Source organism: Hesperophylax consimilis, chromosome 20 (assembly GCF_061612785.1).
Source record: "Hesperophylax consimilis isolate HC1 chromosome 20, BYU_Hcon_1.0, whole genome shotgun sequence".
Classification (NCBI taxonomy): domain Eukaryota; kingdom Metazoa; phylum Arthropoda; class Insecta; order Trichoptera; family Limnephilidae; genus Hesperophylax; species Hesperophylax consimilis.
In genome coordinates, this window is record NC_142855.1 from 14,531,735 (window position 1) to 14,545,975 (window position 14,241).

The following is a 14,241-nucleotide window of genomic DNA, read 5'->3' on the forward strand; positions in this document are numbered from 1 at the left end:
AACAACCATAGACAAATGGCTAATTTTGCATGAACCTACTCCATAGAAAATATTCTTCCTCTGCTTGATTCATCTATGGATTTTGTTTTGCGTCAATCTGTGCTTTGTTCCGTCAACGTCACCTCATATTATAATAAGTTTTTGCAAAAAAAAACTGTTTTTCTCCCATCAAAAGTTAGTTAAATACTAATGTATGTATGCAATAATCACTTTCATACATTTATTTAGTAAGTTGTATGTTAAATTGTCACGTTTAATACAGTTTTGTGTTGAGGTTATGTACAGCTGTCAAATTCTCGTATTAGGGATAAACCAAACAAAACTAACTTCTGATTGTGTATTTGAGCATATTTATACGCTTCCGACAGTGATGTTCTTACTAAGTGTCACTCAAGGTGGCCTCTTGTCTTATTTACGCCTGCTTGTAGTTTTAGCGAGAGAGGGGACAACAAGTGTATAAAATATATGTTTGGATTCATATTGAAACAATATGATATCCTTCTGGGTTTTCTTGTGTGATATTTTCAAAATTGAAAGTGATGTGTGTGATGTAAGATTAAAAATTATCAAATTATGAGAATAAATTTTTTTTAACTCGGGTAAGCAATATAGTACCCACCCATAATATATTTTCTGCGTGTATTTTTAGAAAGTGCAGATCTACTATCCGATAATATATACACTGTCTTTCACACTTTTACCTCAAAACTTTGGGGGTAAAATAATTTGAGAAAATTTATGAAAAATTGTTGAAATATATTTTCGTTTTGTGTAAATGAAAATGGTTTTTTACGCACTTTTAATAGAACAAAACACTTTGTATCAGTTAGATAACAATGAGAAGTAAGTATTTCAGTTTCCCAACATGAAAAAAAACTATTAATTTGACGTCATGTTTTGATATAATAGTATTTTTTTTTAGTTTTTAATAAAACCCAAACAGAGAACTTAACAATATATTACAGGATCATAGGTTTATATTTTGGTTTAAATTAGAGAATTAAAAAAAAAAACTAACCCTAAAACTTTTCCATCGATAACAATGGCCACCAAGTGAACAATCAATTTTAATTTAAAGGAAATTACTATTAAAATTTATTTATTATCTAACCACTACAAAGTGTATTTTTATTTTCTTAAAAAAAAATTATTATTTACTATATCGTAAAAAAAACGGATAATTTGACTTTTCTTAACTTAACTTTTTCATTACGTATGCGTTAGATTATCGTGAATAATCACCCCTCAGAGTTTCGCGGTATGAGCGCGCAATATGATGTTCAGTTTAGCTTTAACTTAAAAAAATGTTGTATTTCCACCAAAACTATGAAAATATTGTCAACTTATTGATATATATATTTTTTTTACGTAGCCTTTTTACGTTCAGTAATGTCAATCCATATACTGCCAGTATTGCCACCATAATACGATTTCTTATTTATTTCGTGTCGATATCGGTTCGGCTATCAACAGCGCAACCGTGCTCGGGATATCGAAATAAAATCGTTGGAAGTAAATCCTGTGGATCCGATATTGTTAAGTTATCAATTTGGTCATGCTAGACCCCCAGAAATGTTCCTGTGACGTTATGCTCGGCCGGATATGTCCGTTCGTTCACAGATAACTGCACGGAATGTAGTTACAAGAAGGATATAATATACAGGGGTGGAACTGAGCGGTCCGCTCATGGCGCCAAGAAGCCAGCGCCGATAATAGCCTAACCTAACACCTGATAAAGCACTGTTGAGGTATTTAATCTCTAAACAGTATAAAATAAAGTCGCTATCCGCATCTGCATGTTTGTGCGCTTAGTTCTTCTAAACTACGGAACGGATTTTGATCATTTAAAGAATTTCTTCCGGAAGGTTTACATATATTTATATAAAGTGGAGACAAGTCGATGTTTTATAATCAAGTCGTAAAAATATATTTTCGGGTACTACATTGTTAACACTGGCTAAACCTTATGAGATACATCAAAATAATGTACTACGGAATTGTATATCTTAAAAAGGCCTACAGAAACGTCCACGATGGTATATGTTTATATCCTACGGATAACCCCCAGCGACGCTGGGTACACATCTGCTAGTTATTGATAAATTGGTAAAAAGCCTGAAATATCCTTGAAAAAATCTTCGAAGAAAAAATAAATGCCCCCGACTGATACCCTGTCAGCTGCGCAAAATTATGCGAATAAACGTGTTTCATTCTAATAATTATTGATTATTAGAATTTCTTATCCTTTTTGCTACGAAATTTTAGTATTCATTTACCTCGTCTTGTTAGCATTATCGTCAGTTTATCATTAAAAGAATAATAATAAATTGGTATATCTTTTTTTTATTTTTTTAGATGATGCGACATTAAACATAAAATGGAGAACGTTAATTTAGAAATGTGTGAAACGAAAAACTTGCTGCGATTTCCGTCAGAGGGAATGGAATTTAAAATGGAACATACCAAAAGTGTTCTGACTGCAGCAGAGGATGGTCTGCTTCGTGGTGAGTCGGAAGAACATTAATAACTAGTTAGTGGCTGAGTTGGCCAACGCTTTGGGTTCCCAATATGGCGTCGCCGGCTTAATCCCTGCTGGCGAAGTCCTAAATCACGACCAATATTCTCCAACTGTGGCCAACAATATTATTATTTGTATTATTTATTTAATTTTGAAACATTTACTTCGTAGTACAATTCCATTTTAATACGATTTTTTAACTTATTAAAACATTAATGACGGAATTCTACTGCAATATGACATTTAATGTTTTAAGACATTCATGGTGGAATTCCACTGCAATATGACTTTTAATGTTTTAAGACATTCATGGTGGAATTCCATTTTAATACGACTTTTAATGTTTTAAGGTATTCAATTTTACTATTTACATTGGAAAATGTGCAAAACACATGTTCCAATGTAAATAGTAAAATTGTTTATGGTGGAATTCCATTTTAATACGAATTTTAATGTTGTAAGACATTCATGGTGAAATTCCATTTTAATACGACTTTGGTGGAATTCCATTTTAGTACGAATTTTAATGTTGTAAAACATTCATGGTGGAATTCCATTTTAATACGACTTTTAATGTTTTAAACATTCATGGTGGAATTCCATTTTAATACGAATTTTAATGTTTTAAGACATTCATGGTGGAATTCCATTTTAATACGACTTTTAATGTTTTAAGACATTCATGGTGAAATTACATTTTAATACGACTTTTAATGTTTTAAGACATTCATGGTGGAATTCCATTTTAATACGACTTTTAATGTTTTAAGACATTCATGATGGAATTCCATTTTAATACGACTTTTAATATTTTAAGACATTCATGGTGGAATTCCATTTTAATACGACTTTTAATGTTTTAAGACATTCATGGTGGAATTCCACTGCAATATGACTTTTAATGTTTTAAGACATTCATGGTGGAATTCCATTTTAATACGACTTTTAATGTTTTAAGACATTCATGGTGGAATTCCATTTTAATACGACTTTTAATGTTTTAAGAAATTCATGGTGGAATTCCACTGCAAAATGACTTTTAATGTTTTAAGACATTCATGGTGGAATTCCATTTTAATACGACTTTTTTTATATACGAGTATTTATACATTCATAATGAATTCCATTTTATAATTACTTTTTTATGTATTTAAACATTCATGGTGGAATTCCATTTAAATAGGGTTTTTTATGCATTGAAACATTCATGATGGAATTCCATTTTAATGCGACAAGACATTCATTGTGGAATTCAAATTTAATGTAACTTTTATATGTATTAAATTACTCATGATAGAATTCCATTTTAATACTACTTTTTTAAGTATTAAAAAAATCATGATGGAATTCCATTTTAATACTACTTTTTATGTATTAAAACATTCATGATGGAATTCCATTTTAATACGACTTTTTATGTATTAAAAGATTCATGATGGAATTCCATTTTAATAATTTTTAAAAATCTTCTCCATCCAGTTTATTATTCAAGAAAGCCTCAGAGAAGGTCTTACACAACTCCTTGCAATTGGAGACGATTTATAGGGTAAAATTCTATACACACCGTCTTCTATACACACCCGCTCTTGCTGCAGTGTGAAAAAACTGCCAACACTTTCCAAGCATCTGAAAATAGGCGATTTCTTTCCAACGTGATATTGTGGAGTCGCCGGTCTCGATTTTTGATTTAGGACCGATTTGTCTGCTCAAGCGGTGATTGGAATCGATCTAGGGTATTCCCCACCACTGCCCCGATAGCAGGGAGGTATATAAGGCCTCTTACTTTGTCTAGATGGCTAACTTAAACCGGTACTTGCCAGAAGAAGGTTTTATAAAAAGTCACTAAGAGAGTGAGTGACATTTCGTTATTTTTCGATATTGTAAAATTCTTTATTTGATTTATAAATATATAAAATATATTAGGTGGGTTTTTAAGTACCTACTTACAAATCTTATGATTTCAGAAGAAATTTTGATTTAGATTTATAAGATAATATTAGAAACATACTTTTTGGACGCGAGGTATACTGATCACAGAACTTGTAAAATAAGTCAGAAAATTATTTTCTTTCACTAGTGTTAATTTTATAACATATTTGTAATAAGCATTTACTTTGTGGCTCGTCATAATTTACAATAAAAGATATAAATTTGTTTTAGACCACTTTAATTTTAATTGTACTCTACCGGTTTCGGAAGCACCCTTCCTACGTCAGGAGAATATTAAAGAAAAATTTTAATTTTCTCCTGACAAAGGAAGGGTCCTTCCGAAACCGGTAGAATACAATTAAAATTAAAGTGGTCTAAAACAAATTTAAATCTTTTATTGTTTCCGTTCTTTTTTTATTTAGCTAGTCTTCAGAAATGCATTGTTTTTTTCATTTAATAAAGTTATTATTCATTTTAGTTACCATGTAAAGTTTAACAATCAATTTAAAAAAATATTTTCTTTGCTGTCTAATATCGGGTACTTTATCTTACAATATTGTTTCAGATAAACCAATCAAAATTAAGATCAAATCAAAAAAACACGGTAAATCAAGTGGTGGCAGAAGATCCAAGGCCTTAAAAGAGCCTTCATCTTCCATAGAAATCAACGAACTGACCTGTCCAGATTGCTTTAAAACTCTCAGCTGCAAGACCAGTTTGGTAGCTCATATGAAACTGCACAACAGGGACAAGAAATACGACTGTAAAATATGCAATACAACTTATAGTCTGAAGACGAGTCTAGATCTCCATATGAAAAGTCATTCGGAGGATGGAAGCGTAGCCTGTGAACTCTGCTTCAAAACTTTCGATAAAAATCACAAGTTATTAAAACACAGGAGGCTCTATCACGAGGAGAAGAAATTCGCCTGTGAGATATGTAACAGGTTTTACAGTGAGAAGGGGATTCTAGCCAAGCATATGAGAGCATCTCATACTGACGTGAAGAAGGAAAAGGTATTTGTTATTTATTACATTACATTCAAACTGATAGACCAGCCAATCAAGGAAAGGGGAATTAACCAAGCTGCAAGGAGCTGGGAGGCGTCTTGACCGTTTCCCTTTTCGTGATATATTGATAAATGAAATCTGACCGTATATAAGCAACTGTAATAATCGTTATGTAGTTCTCGAACTACCAGTCCTTTTTACAATGGCGCGCAAATTGCTGGCTATACCGTTAAGATGAAGCGTTCATACTATGCGTGCTCTCTCTCTCTCTATCACTTCTGTATTATTTGGCCACATATTTTATTGCGATGTTAAAAACTAAATTAATGTTTTGTTCATAGGTTTTCCAGTGCAAGGAGTGTTCAAAAGCATTCTCTCAACGAGGCCATCTAACCCGCCACGTAAAACTGACGCACAGAGGCGAGAGGTCCCACCTCTGCGAATATTGTTCCAAAACATTCGCTCAACAATGCAATCTGACCATTCACATGCTGAGGATTCACAGCGACAAGACTTCTGGAGAAAAATACGTCAAGAAGCAAGTGGAGCGACGCTTTGTTTGCAAGTACTGCTCAAAAAAATTTCCCACCATGGATAGTTTGGTAATCCATACCCGAACACATACAGGAGAGAAACCATTCTTCTGTGAAGTCTGTGGTAAAAGATTCACGCAAAAAGCTCATCTGCTTCTCCATACACGAACTCACAGCGGAGAGAAACCATTCAGCTGCCAGATTTGCTTCAAAAGGTTTAGTACAAAACACGAACTAATAACTCATACTAGAAGCCACACAGGAGAGAAACCCTTTCTGTGTGAATACTGCTCTAAATCATTTGGGTTACAAACCAACTTGCTCAAACACAAAAAGATCTATCACACTGAAAAATACCTCGCAGCGAAAGAGGAGATTAAAAAAAGAAACGCTCATGTTTGCCAAGAAATCATCGTTAAGCCTGTTTTTTCTTGTTCAGATTGCACCAAGACGTTTAGTCAGGAATGTGATTTGGTTAGTCACGCAAAAGCTCATGAAGTAATTAAAGCTTTTATCGAGGCGGAGAATCTTAAGAAATTGCTGAAGAAAAAGAAAGCAAGTCCAGGCAACAAGAAAGCTGTTTTAGATGGTTCTGATTTGAAAACTGAAGTGACTGATGCTGTTGTTGAGGCTGGACCCACTGTCTCGAATAAAGATTGGGTTTCTAAAGTTAAGAAGGAGGTTCCTGATAGTTCTGAAGTGTTAGACGACCCGTTTGACTATCCTTGTGGTAAGTGCTTCCTGTATTAATATACAATTATCTAATCTTCTTTCTTCCCTTTATCATATTCGGGTCGTGAACCTAACGGCTCGACACCTACAGGGGTCCGTGTTATCAGTGACTCTTATACTCACAGATGTTAGTGGTGCGCTAAAATCATTTTCCAGGTACAGAATACTGGTAATTTTGTAGCCTATACCGACCTACTGGAATTATCCGTATGTGAACTGTGAACTGAAGTGGCGCCACCTCGGCGCCTATAAATAAACTGTTTATTTGGGCATTTCCGCCTCGCCGAAGAGTTCCGAGGCATTGATGAGTGCCGTTTATGTTTCAGAGAAATTTCAATAGAATGGTCAACATCCACGCCCTGCGCGTCTTTTTGTTGTGGAACCCCTCTCACACCATGTGGCTTATGATACGTGATTTAATATATTGATTTTATTTGGTGGTATTATTATAGTTTACAAATTATTACTTTTATAGTGATAGGGAGTACGTTGTTCCACGCTCCTTTGCGCTAGCCGCCACTGTTTGCTATCTCTACTTCAGCGGCCTCCGTCTATAGCAAATCCCATCTTAGTCTAACCAACCACGGCAACCCACTGAACGTCTTTTATTTTTAAATTTGAACACCACACGAGTCAAATACTCTGTTTGTTGTGAAGCTTATATATTTCAACGTAAAAGATCCAGGTTTTATACTTTTCTTTACAGGTTTGACTCGCACTACTTATTCTATACGATTGTATTGTACGATTTTTTTTTACTTTTGTATTATTTCTCCGTACTAGACGATCTTCCCAGTGGGCCCAACAGTCCTTTCGATGGTGTGGAGCTGAAAAAAGGTGAAAACGAGTCCGATGAAGACATTCAGCCTCTGGCAAAAGTTTGTAAATCCTCTGGCATACTGAACTCTGTTATGAAAGAAGAAACTAAAATTCCCGCAAATTGCTTAACGATCAGCGTGCCTGGAATCAAAGAGGAAGAAGCTAAATCAACTGCCGCCGACAGTTTATCGAGTGACGTCTGTGAGTAATTCTTTAAGCTTAACGTTACTTCATCTACACACTTCATCCTGGTTCCACAACATTGCGTTTAACCTTCTCGATCTGTGAGCCATATTCCTACCAAAGCGAGTCATTGACACCACAGTGCTACAGCCTCTTTCCACTTCTTACAGTTATTGCTGCTTTTAACTCCAGAAAGCTGCACGTATCAGGTGCGTATTTCACGCGCTTACGTACAAAACAAATGTAGCTTCTAATTCCCCAATCAGCCGTGCTCTTCAAACATTCAATAATATTTGTCTTAACTATAACATAGATTTTTTTTCGGATTCACTGCCCGAATTTAAAAGCGGCATCATCAATAATATTATAAATTGTTCGATGAACAAACACTCACACATACACAATACTACATATGTCATCCGGTAATTACTGAATATACATACCACAAACGAGACATTACAATGAAACATATCACACGTACCCCCCTTGATCCTTTGATACTGTTTCTGTTTCTGTAATATAAAATAAATAGATTTTTTTTCTAAGTAACATCAGGTAATTATAATTAATTAACTGTTTTAATTTTCAGGTCGTGACAACAAGGTCAAAATTGAAACCCTGCCGAGTAGTTCCACCGAACTTGATAGCAATAAGCTTAAGGCTGAGGAAGATGCGCCCACATCGTGGAATCTCGACTTGACCGATCTAACTTGTAGAGAATGTTTCAAAACGTTCACAATGCGCAAATCCTTCATAGCGCACTTGAAACTGCACTCAAAGGGCAAAACATACATTTGCAAAGTTTGCAAAACAACCTACAGCCTTAAAAGTGCTCTGGACTTCCACATGAAGAGTCACGTGGATGAAGGCTGTTTTGCCTGCGAGCACTGCCCTAAAACCTTCGACAAGAAAATCAATTTGGCAAGGCATGAAAAAACGCACGGAGACAAGAAATTCTCCTGCGATAAGTGCGGAAAGTCGTTCAGCGAAAACAATCTCTTAAAAAAACACTTGAGGACTCATCTCAACTTGAAAAAAGAGAAAACCTTCCATTGTGAAGAGTGCTCCAAATCATTTACTCAAAACTGTCACCTTGTTCGCCATGTGAAGATCGTGCACAAAGGCGAGAAGTCATTCCTTTGTGAATACTGCTCTAAAGCGTTCTTTGAGATCACACTTCTGTCTCTACACATGATGAGCGCGCATAAAGACAAGAATCTCTTAGCTAATGAGGAATTTAAGAAGTTTACTGAGAGGATTAACATGAACAAAAGTCGCTACTCTTGTAAAGATTGCTTCAGAAAGTTTGCGACTCTAAATAAGCTTGCGATCCACACTCGTACCCACACCGGTGAAAAGCCATTTTCGTGTGATGTTTGCGACAAGAAGTTTGCGCAGATTTCTCACCTACGCATTCACTCTCGTATCCATACGGGGATTAAGCCCTATTCCTGTGAAGTCTGCTTCAAGAGCTTCAGCCAGAAACCCTCATTAGTGAGCCACGCGAGAACTCACACAGGAGAAAAACCTTTTGTGTGTGAATACTGCTCCCGAGCGTTCCCCAAACCTTCCAACTTAATGCGGCACAAGAAGAAACGAGTTTGTAGAAAGGCGTAGGACTATATTTAATTATTTATTTATACTAAATTATTTTTTAAGTGCATGATTTATTCGCTTTGAGTGGAAGATAATAAGGATTGGTAGGACTGAAGACTGAAGGCGACGCACAGCCAGTGGAGAGCATTTGTGGAGGAGGCAAAACTCTCCCATAATGATATTTATTTTATTCCTGCAGGACTGGGTGGATGGTGCAATACCCAATCTGTCATTTTACACTAGTTAAATTAATAATAAATTACAATTAGAGAAACATACAAATGATACTAGAGACAGCAAACTCTACTAGCCTAAATTTGTTATTATTTGAATACCGCACAAGAATACCAAGTGCCTGGGCCAGTGGTACTATAGCAATCCCAGAGGTAGTCGGGGTAGAAAGGAGTTATGGAATTGAAAGCTTGGGAACTACCTGGTTATTAAGTTCTGTCCGCTAAACACGGCTAAAACCATTTCAAGTAACGTTTACTTTTTTTCTTACAACTCATTATTTGTGATTTTATATTTATTCTGGAATTAATTGATAAATTTCGAGATTATTTTTAATATTTATAGTGCAATGTTAATGTATATAATCGTGTTAGTTATAGAAGTGCAATGAAAACTCTTTTAGAGATTGCTATATTTAATATTTCGCTAATTTATACAGCGCCGTTTTCGTGAGAAATCACCTCAAGGGCGAGGGTGAGGGTTTGCTTATAAAGAATATATAGCCCTTAATTAAGTTGTATAATAACATTAATCATAGTCAATTTATTTTTATTGTAAGACAATAATTTTAAGGTTTGGTGTGACCGGACGCGAGTTCCGAACATTCCACTAACGGAGCTAATTTGGGAGGCGGTTTTGGGTACCGCCGCACCGGCAACCATTTATTGGATAACCAACACTTCTCTCAAAGGTCACCCCAAGTTGTTCGCCACGCTTGGTGATTTAGCAGGGGTGCCCGGGTTCATCAGGTGAGGTGTGTTCAGGATGCGCCTGCCCACCAGCTGCGTGGCGTACCAGATCGGGAGAGGCTGGTTTGGGGAGACCATTTGACATCACCTACTGGAAAAAATGCAGTTAATTTTCTGGACATGGACAGCCAAGCATTCTGGAAGATATGTTCAGCAATTTTAACCACTTCATATTAGAAAATTTCTATCATGCTAATTATTCAGAGTACAGAGTCAAAAAAGGTATTTCCTTTAAGTGGTATTAGAAAAAAAAAATCAAAAAATGTTTTAATTCGAAGCAATTTTTTTTAATAATAAAACTGAAATTACATTATTTCAAAGGGTACAGTACAAGTACAAGTCAAATTATACCTTTAGTATTTTTTTGTCTTACCCACTCGAGTGATTCTTGGCATATTATACCAAGTTTGCAAAAAAGTTTTAAGAGATTCTTGGCGTATTATGCCAAGGTTGCAAAAACATTTTAAGAGATTCTTGGGATATTATGCCGAGTTTGCAAAAACGTTTTAAGAGATTCTTGGCGTATTATGCCAAGTTTTCAAAAACGTTTTAAGAGATTCGCGGCGTATTATGCTATGTTTGCAAAAACGTTTTAAGATATTCTTGTCATATTATGACAAGTTTGCAAAAACGTTTAAAGAGATTCTTGGCATATTATACCAAGTTTGCAAAAAAGTTTTAAGAGATTCTTGCAATATTATGCCAAGTTTGCAAAAACGTTTTAAGAGATTCTGGACATATTATGCCAAGTTTGCAAAAACGTTTTGAGTGATCGCTTGCAATAATGTGCCACGTTTATAGAATCTAAAGATTTGGGATAAACGGTGGATTAATTTGCTTTAAACAGCAATAAGCAGTTTAATTTGTTTCCATATTAATTAAATAATATGGTAAGTTTATATATATGACTCCAATCGCTCGAAATAGCTATTCAATAAAGTAATTTGTTCAAAAAAATAATTTTATATTTCATTTAATCATCTTCTAAAATAAATAACAGGTTATATATAAGTTTGAAATTGCTCTCCTGAAAAGTTGTTTTTTTTACTTGTTCTCTTTATACTTAGCATGATAAATATTATGGTTTCATGTCAGTTATAAAAATCTCTGTCAGATTATAGTTTTATTTAGAAAATTCCACTTGACATTCAATTTCACATAGGTTGCTGTTTTTTTATGTATCCCAAAATAAAATAATATTTTTGAAAGCAGATGAAAACATCTTTTATATTTTAATATTGCAAACGGATAGTTCAATAAAAAACATAAAAATTTTGGATGAAATAAAAACCATCGTCGAACATTTTAAATAAAATTACTTTATAATGCAATCATTTACATTTCAATAAAATTAGAAAAATTTCTGTGTTTGATTGTGAAATAATGGTTATTATTAAGTATTATTGTTTAATTAAAGGTTAAAATTTTACGAGATTGTACATAAATTTTTTTTTGAAATGATTTATACAAAATCGCACGTCCAATGTTAACTTTGGACAATCCTTGGCTACTAGTGGTATCGTTATGATAATAAAATTATTTGACTCTACATCAACAATATGACTTTGAAAACGTTTTTTTTTACTAAAGGATGCATCAACTCTCAGAAGTCAGCGCCAACGATTCCTGGGCTTATTTGAAGTAAAAGTGTAGAATGATGTCTGACTGAGCCTGGCGCTAGTAAGAACTTCAAGGGCGTTGTATGACTCCTAGTCAAGTCGGCGCCCGGAGCGGACTGCACCAATCGCGCCTGCACATTGCATGGCGGGCCGGTTGAGGAAGACCCTTTGACTTCTCCAGCCGGACTCTCGATACCAACGCATTGAACAGCAGTGGGAGGGATGGATTCATACTGGTCACACTGCCCCCCAGATTTCAACCCACCCTCATACATTTTCTTACTTAAAAATACCCTCCACACAACATCCCCAAGGATGACTTAGGCCTCCGAAAGAAATTATTAAAAGAAGAAACAAAATGTATTTCTTTATTTCACTTTTTGCCACTGGAAACTAATGCGGGGACGATTGTACCACAAGGTATGCACCAAGCCTTACTGTCCAATGCTATTTATTACTGTACAAAACAGACAGGGGGTTAACGTAAAAAAATACTAAGAATAAATCCCAACTGTCCAATAACGGTGATCAACGATATATTATGTTAACGTAAAACAAAAATATGTAAACAAAAAAACAAGAGATAAATATAGTTAAGTTAATCAATATAGAGTATGGACAATGAGTCTGGTGAATTCAAGTTGTAGCAAGAGATTCAAGAAATGAAGAAGTTTGGGCTATCGCTGTAACGTGTTCTATTCACGTAAATGAACAGTAAATCAAATCCACAATAAATACGACAATGACGAGCTCATTCAATTGGTTTTGAATAAATCACGGGAAAAATTGGAATGAAGGAACAGCCTACCTTGAATTCTCCAGAATCCGGCAATAGGGCTATCGACGAACTTGCACTGTTCACGGGGTGAAATTTCCTCCGAAACGAGATCATCTTTAATATGATTTTGATATTTAGCACAAAGCATGTGAATAGTACAACGAGGACACTATTGATTGCATCTTCTTGCTACACGACACAAATTCGAATGCTGTACTTGCGAAAATTTACAATGCAACAAAAATCTTCTTATTTTCAAATGTGGGTAAGGCTGTTTTTAGAAAGGAAATGGATAGTAGGTATATGATGGGAAAAATGGTAAATATTATCCAAAACTGTTTCAATACTAAACAATCACTAAATTTAATATGTCACTACAGTGGTTGTTTTACACGGTGTCAAGTTCTTCTTCTTTCGTATGGTGGGGGGATCAGAAGGGGACATCTAGGTCTGCGAGCCATTCTAGGGCCTCAGGCGTCGCCATGTGAACCTCATCAATCCCGCCGGGAAATGAATAGAGCGGGCATTCGTTGACCACATGTTCGGTGGTCTGTACCGCACCACATTCACACATCGCCGACTCTTTAAGGCCCCATCTGTGCATCATGTGGGCTCAGCGGCTATGGGAGCACCTTAACCTATTGGTGGCGAACCAGGAATGGTGAATTAAAGAAGCGCCTTGGAAAAAAATAATGAAAACTGTATAATTTGATTTTTTATAATATCCCTGGACAAAGACGTTGAATTAAAAAAAAAACTGAATTTGTTTAAGGCGATGCAGTACGTCGTGTAATATTTTAAATCGAGCCGCTATCAATAACACCCCTTACGTAGATGGCGATAAGGTTTAAATTCCCGATTAACACAATCCTTCTGTTTTGATTTATGTAAGAAAAAACATGGCCAAAAAGTGCCTTTTTTATTTTTTTTTTTATTATTTATTTAAACGCCATAAAATGGCTTTTACAATGGAGTGATACAATAGAGTGACTACAGAACAAGTAATGTGTACACAAAAATATTGTTGAAAGTGATAAAGTTGTTAATAGAAGTGCAGTTAATTTTATTTATTTATTTATTTTGTAAGAAACAAACAGCTTTTATATAATATGCAGTGATAAATATAAATATACAAGTTAATTGAAGTCAAGCCACAGAAGTTTCTTATGTTAAAGTGCATTAGAAATGAAGTTTTAGTTTCTTAAAATTAATTTGGTGTTAAAGGAAGGGGAGAGGAAGAGGAAAATAGGAAGAGGATAGGAGATGCTGCCGATACATTCCACACTCTCATATTAATAATCGATCGTACGCATTACTTCATATCGATATTTCTTTAGGTTATTACCAAAAATGTCAATGCTGTAATTTTTTTTATTATATTGTGCACATATACGAGGAATTGGGGAATTTTTTCGAATGTTTGTTCTACACGAGGGTAGATAAAATAAATCAGATTGTCGGGTTGATCTAGACGGAATATGAAGATTTATTAAATTGGTAAGTTCTGGTGAGTCCAGACCATTATTTAGGATTTTAAACAATA

The 14,241-nt window shown here is 34.9% G+C and overlaps 1 protein-coding gene across 1 annotated transcript; it reads left to right on the top strand.

The window, feature by feature from the left end:
- The first annotated feature begins 2,409 nt into the window (after positions 1 to 2,409).
- LOC149414149 (uncharacterized) lies at positions 2,410 to 9,662 on the top strand. Its single transcript, XM_089643696.1, has 5 exons — positions 2,410 to 2,504; positions 5,013 to 5,464; positions 5,800 to 6,721; positions 7,507 to 7,743; positions 8,315 to 9,662. The coding sequence occupies exons 1-5, from the start codon at positions 2,441 to 2,443 to the stop codon at positions 9,340 to 9,342; spliced, it is 2,703 nt and encodes a 900-aa protein (XP_089499822.1). The 5' UTR covers positions 2,410 to 2,440; the 3' UTR covers positions 9,343 to 9,662.
- The last annotated feature ends 4,579 nt before the right edge of the window (positions 9,663 to 14,241 follow it).

Excerpts from the sequence above, each read along its gene's own strand:
- LOC149414149 (XM_089643696.1), top strand. The coding sequence starts at position 2,441 with ATGGAATTTAAAATGGAACATACCAAAAGTGTTCTGACTGCAGCAGAG. Across the intron at positions 5,465-5,799 it reads CTGACGTGAAGAAGGAAAAG|GTTTTCCAGTGCAAGGAGTG; the intron begins GTATTTGTTATT and ends TTTTGTTCATAG. Across the intron at positions 7,744-8,314 it reads CAGTTTATCGAGTGACGTCT|GTCGTGACAACAAGGTCAAA; the intron begins GTGAGTAATTCT and ends TTTAATTTTCAG.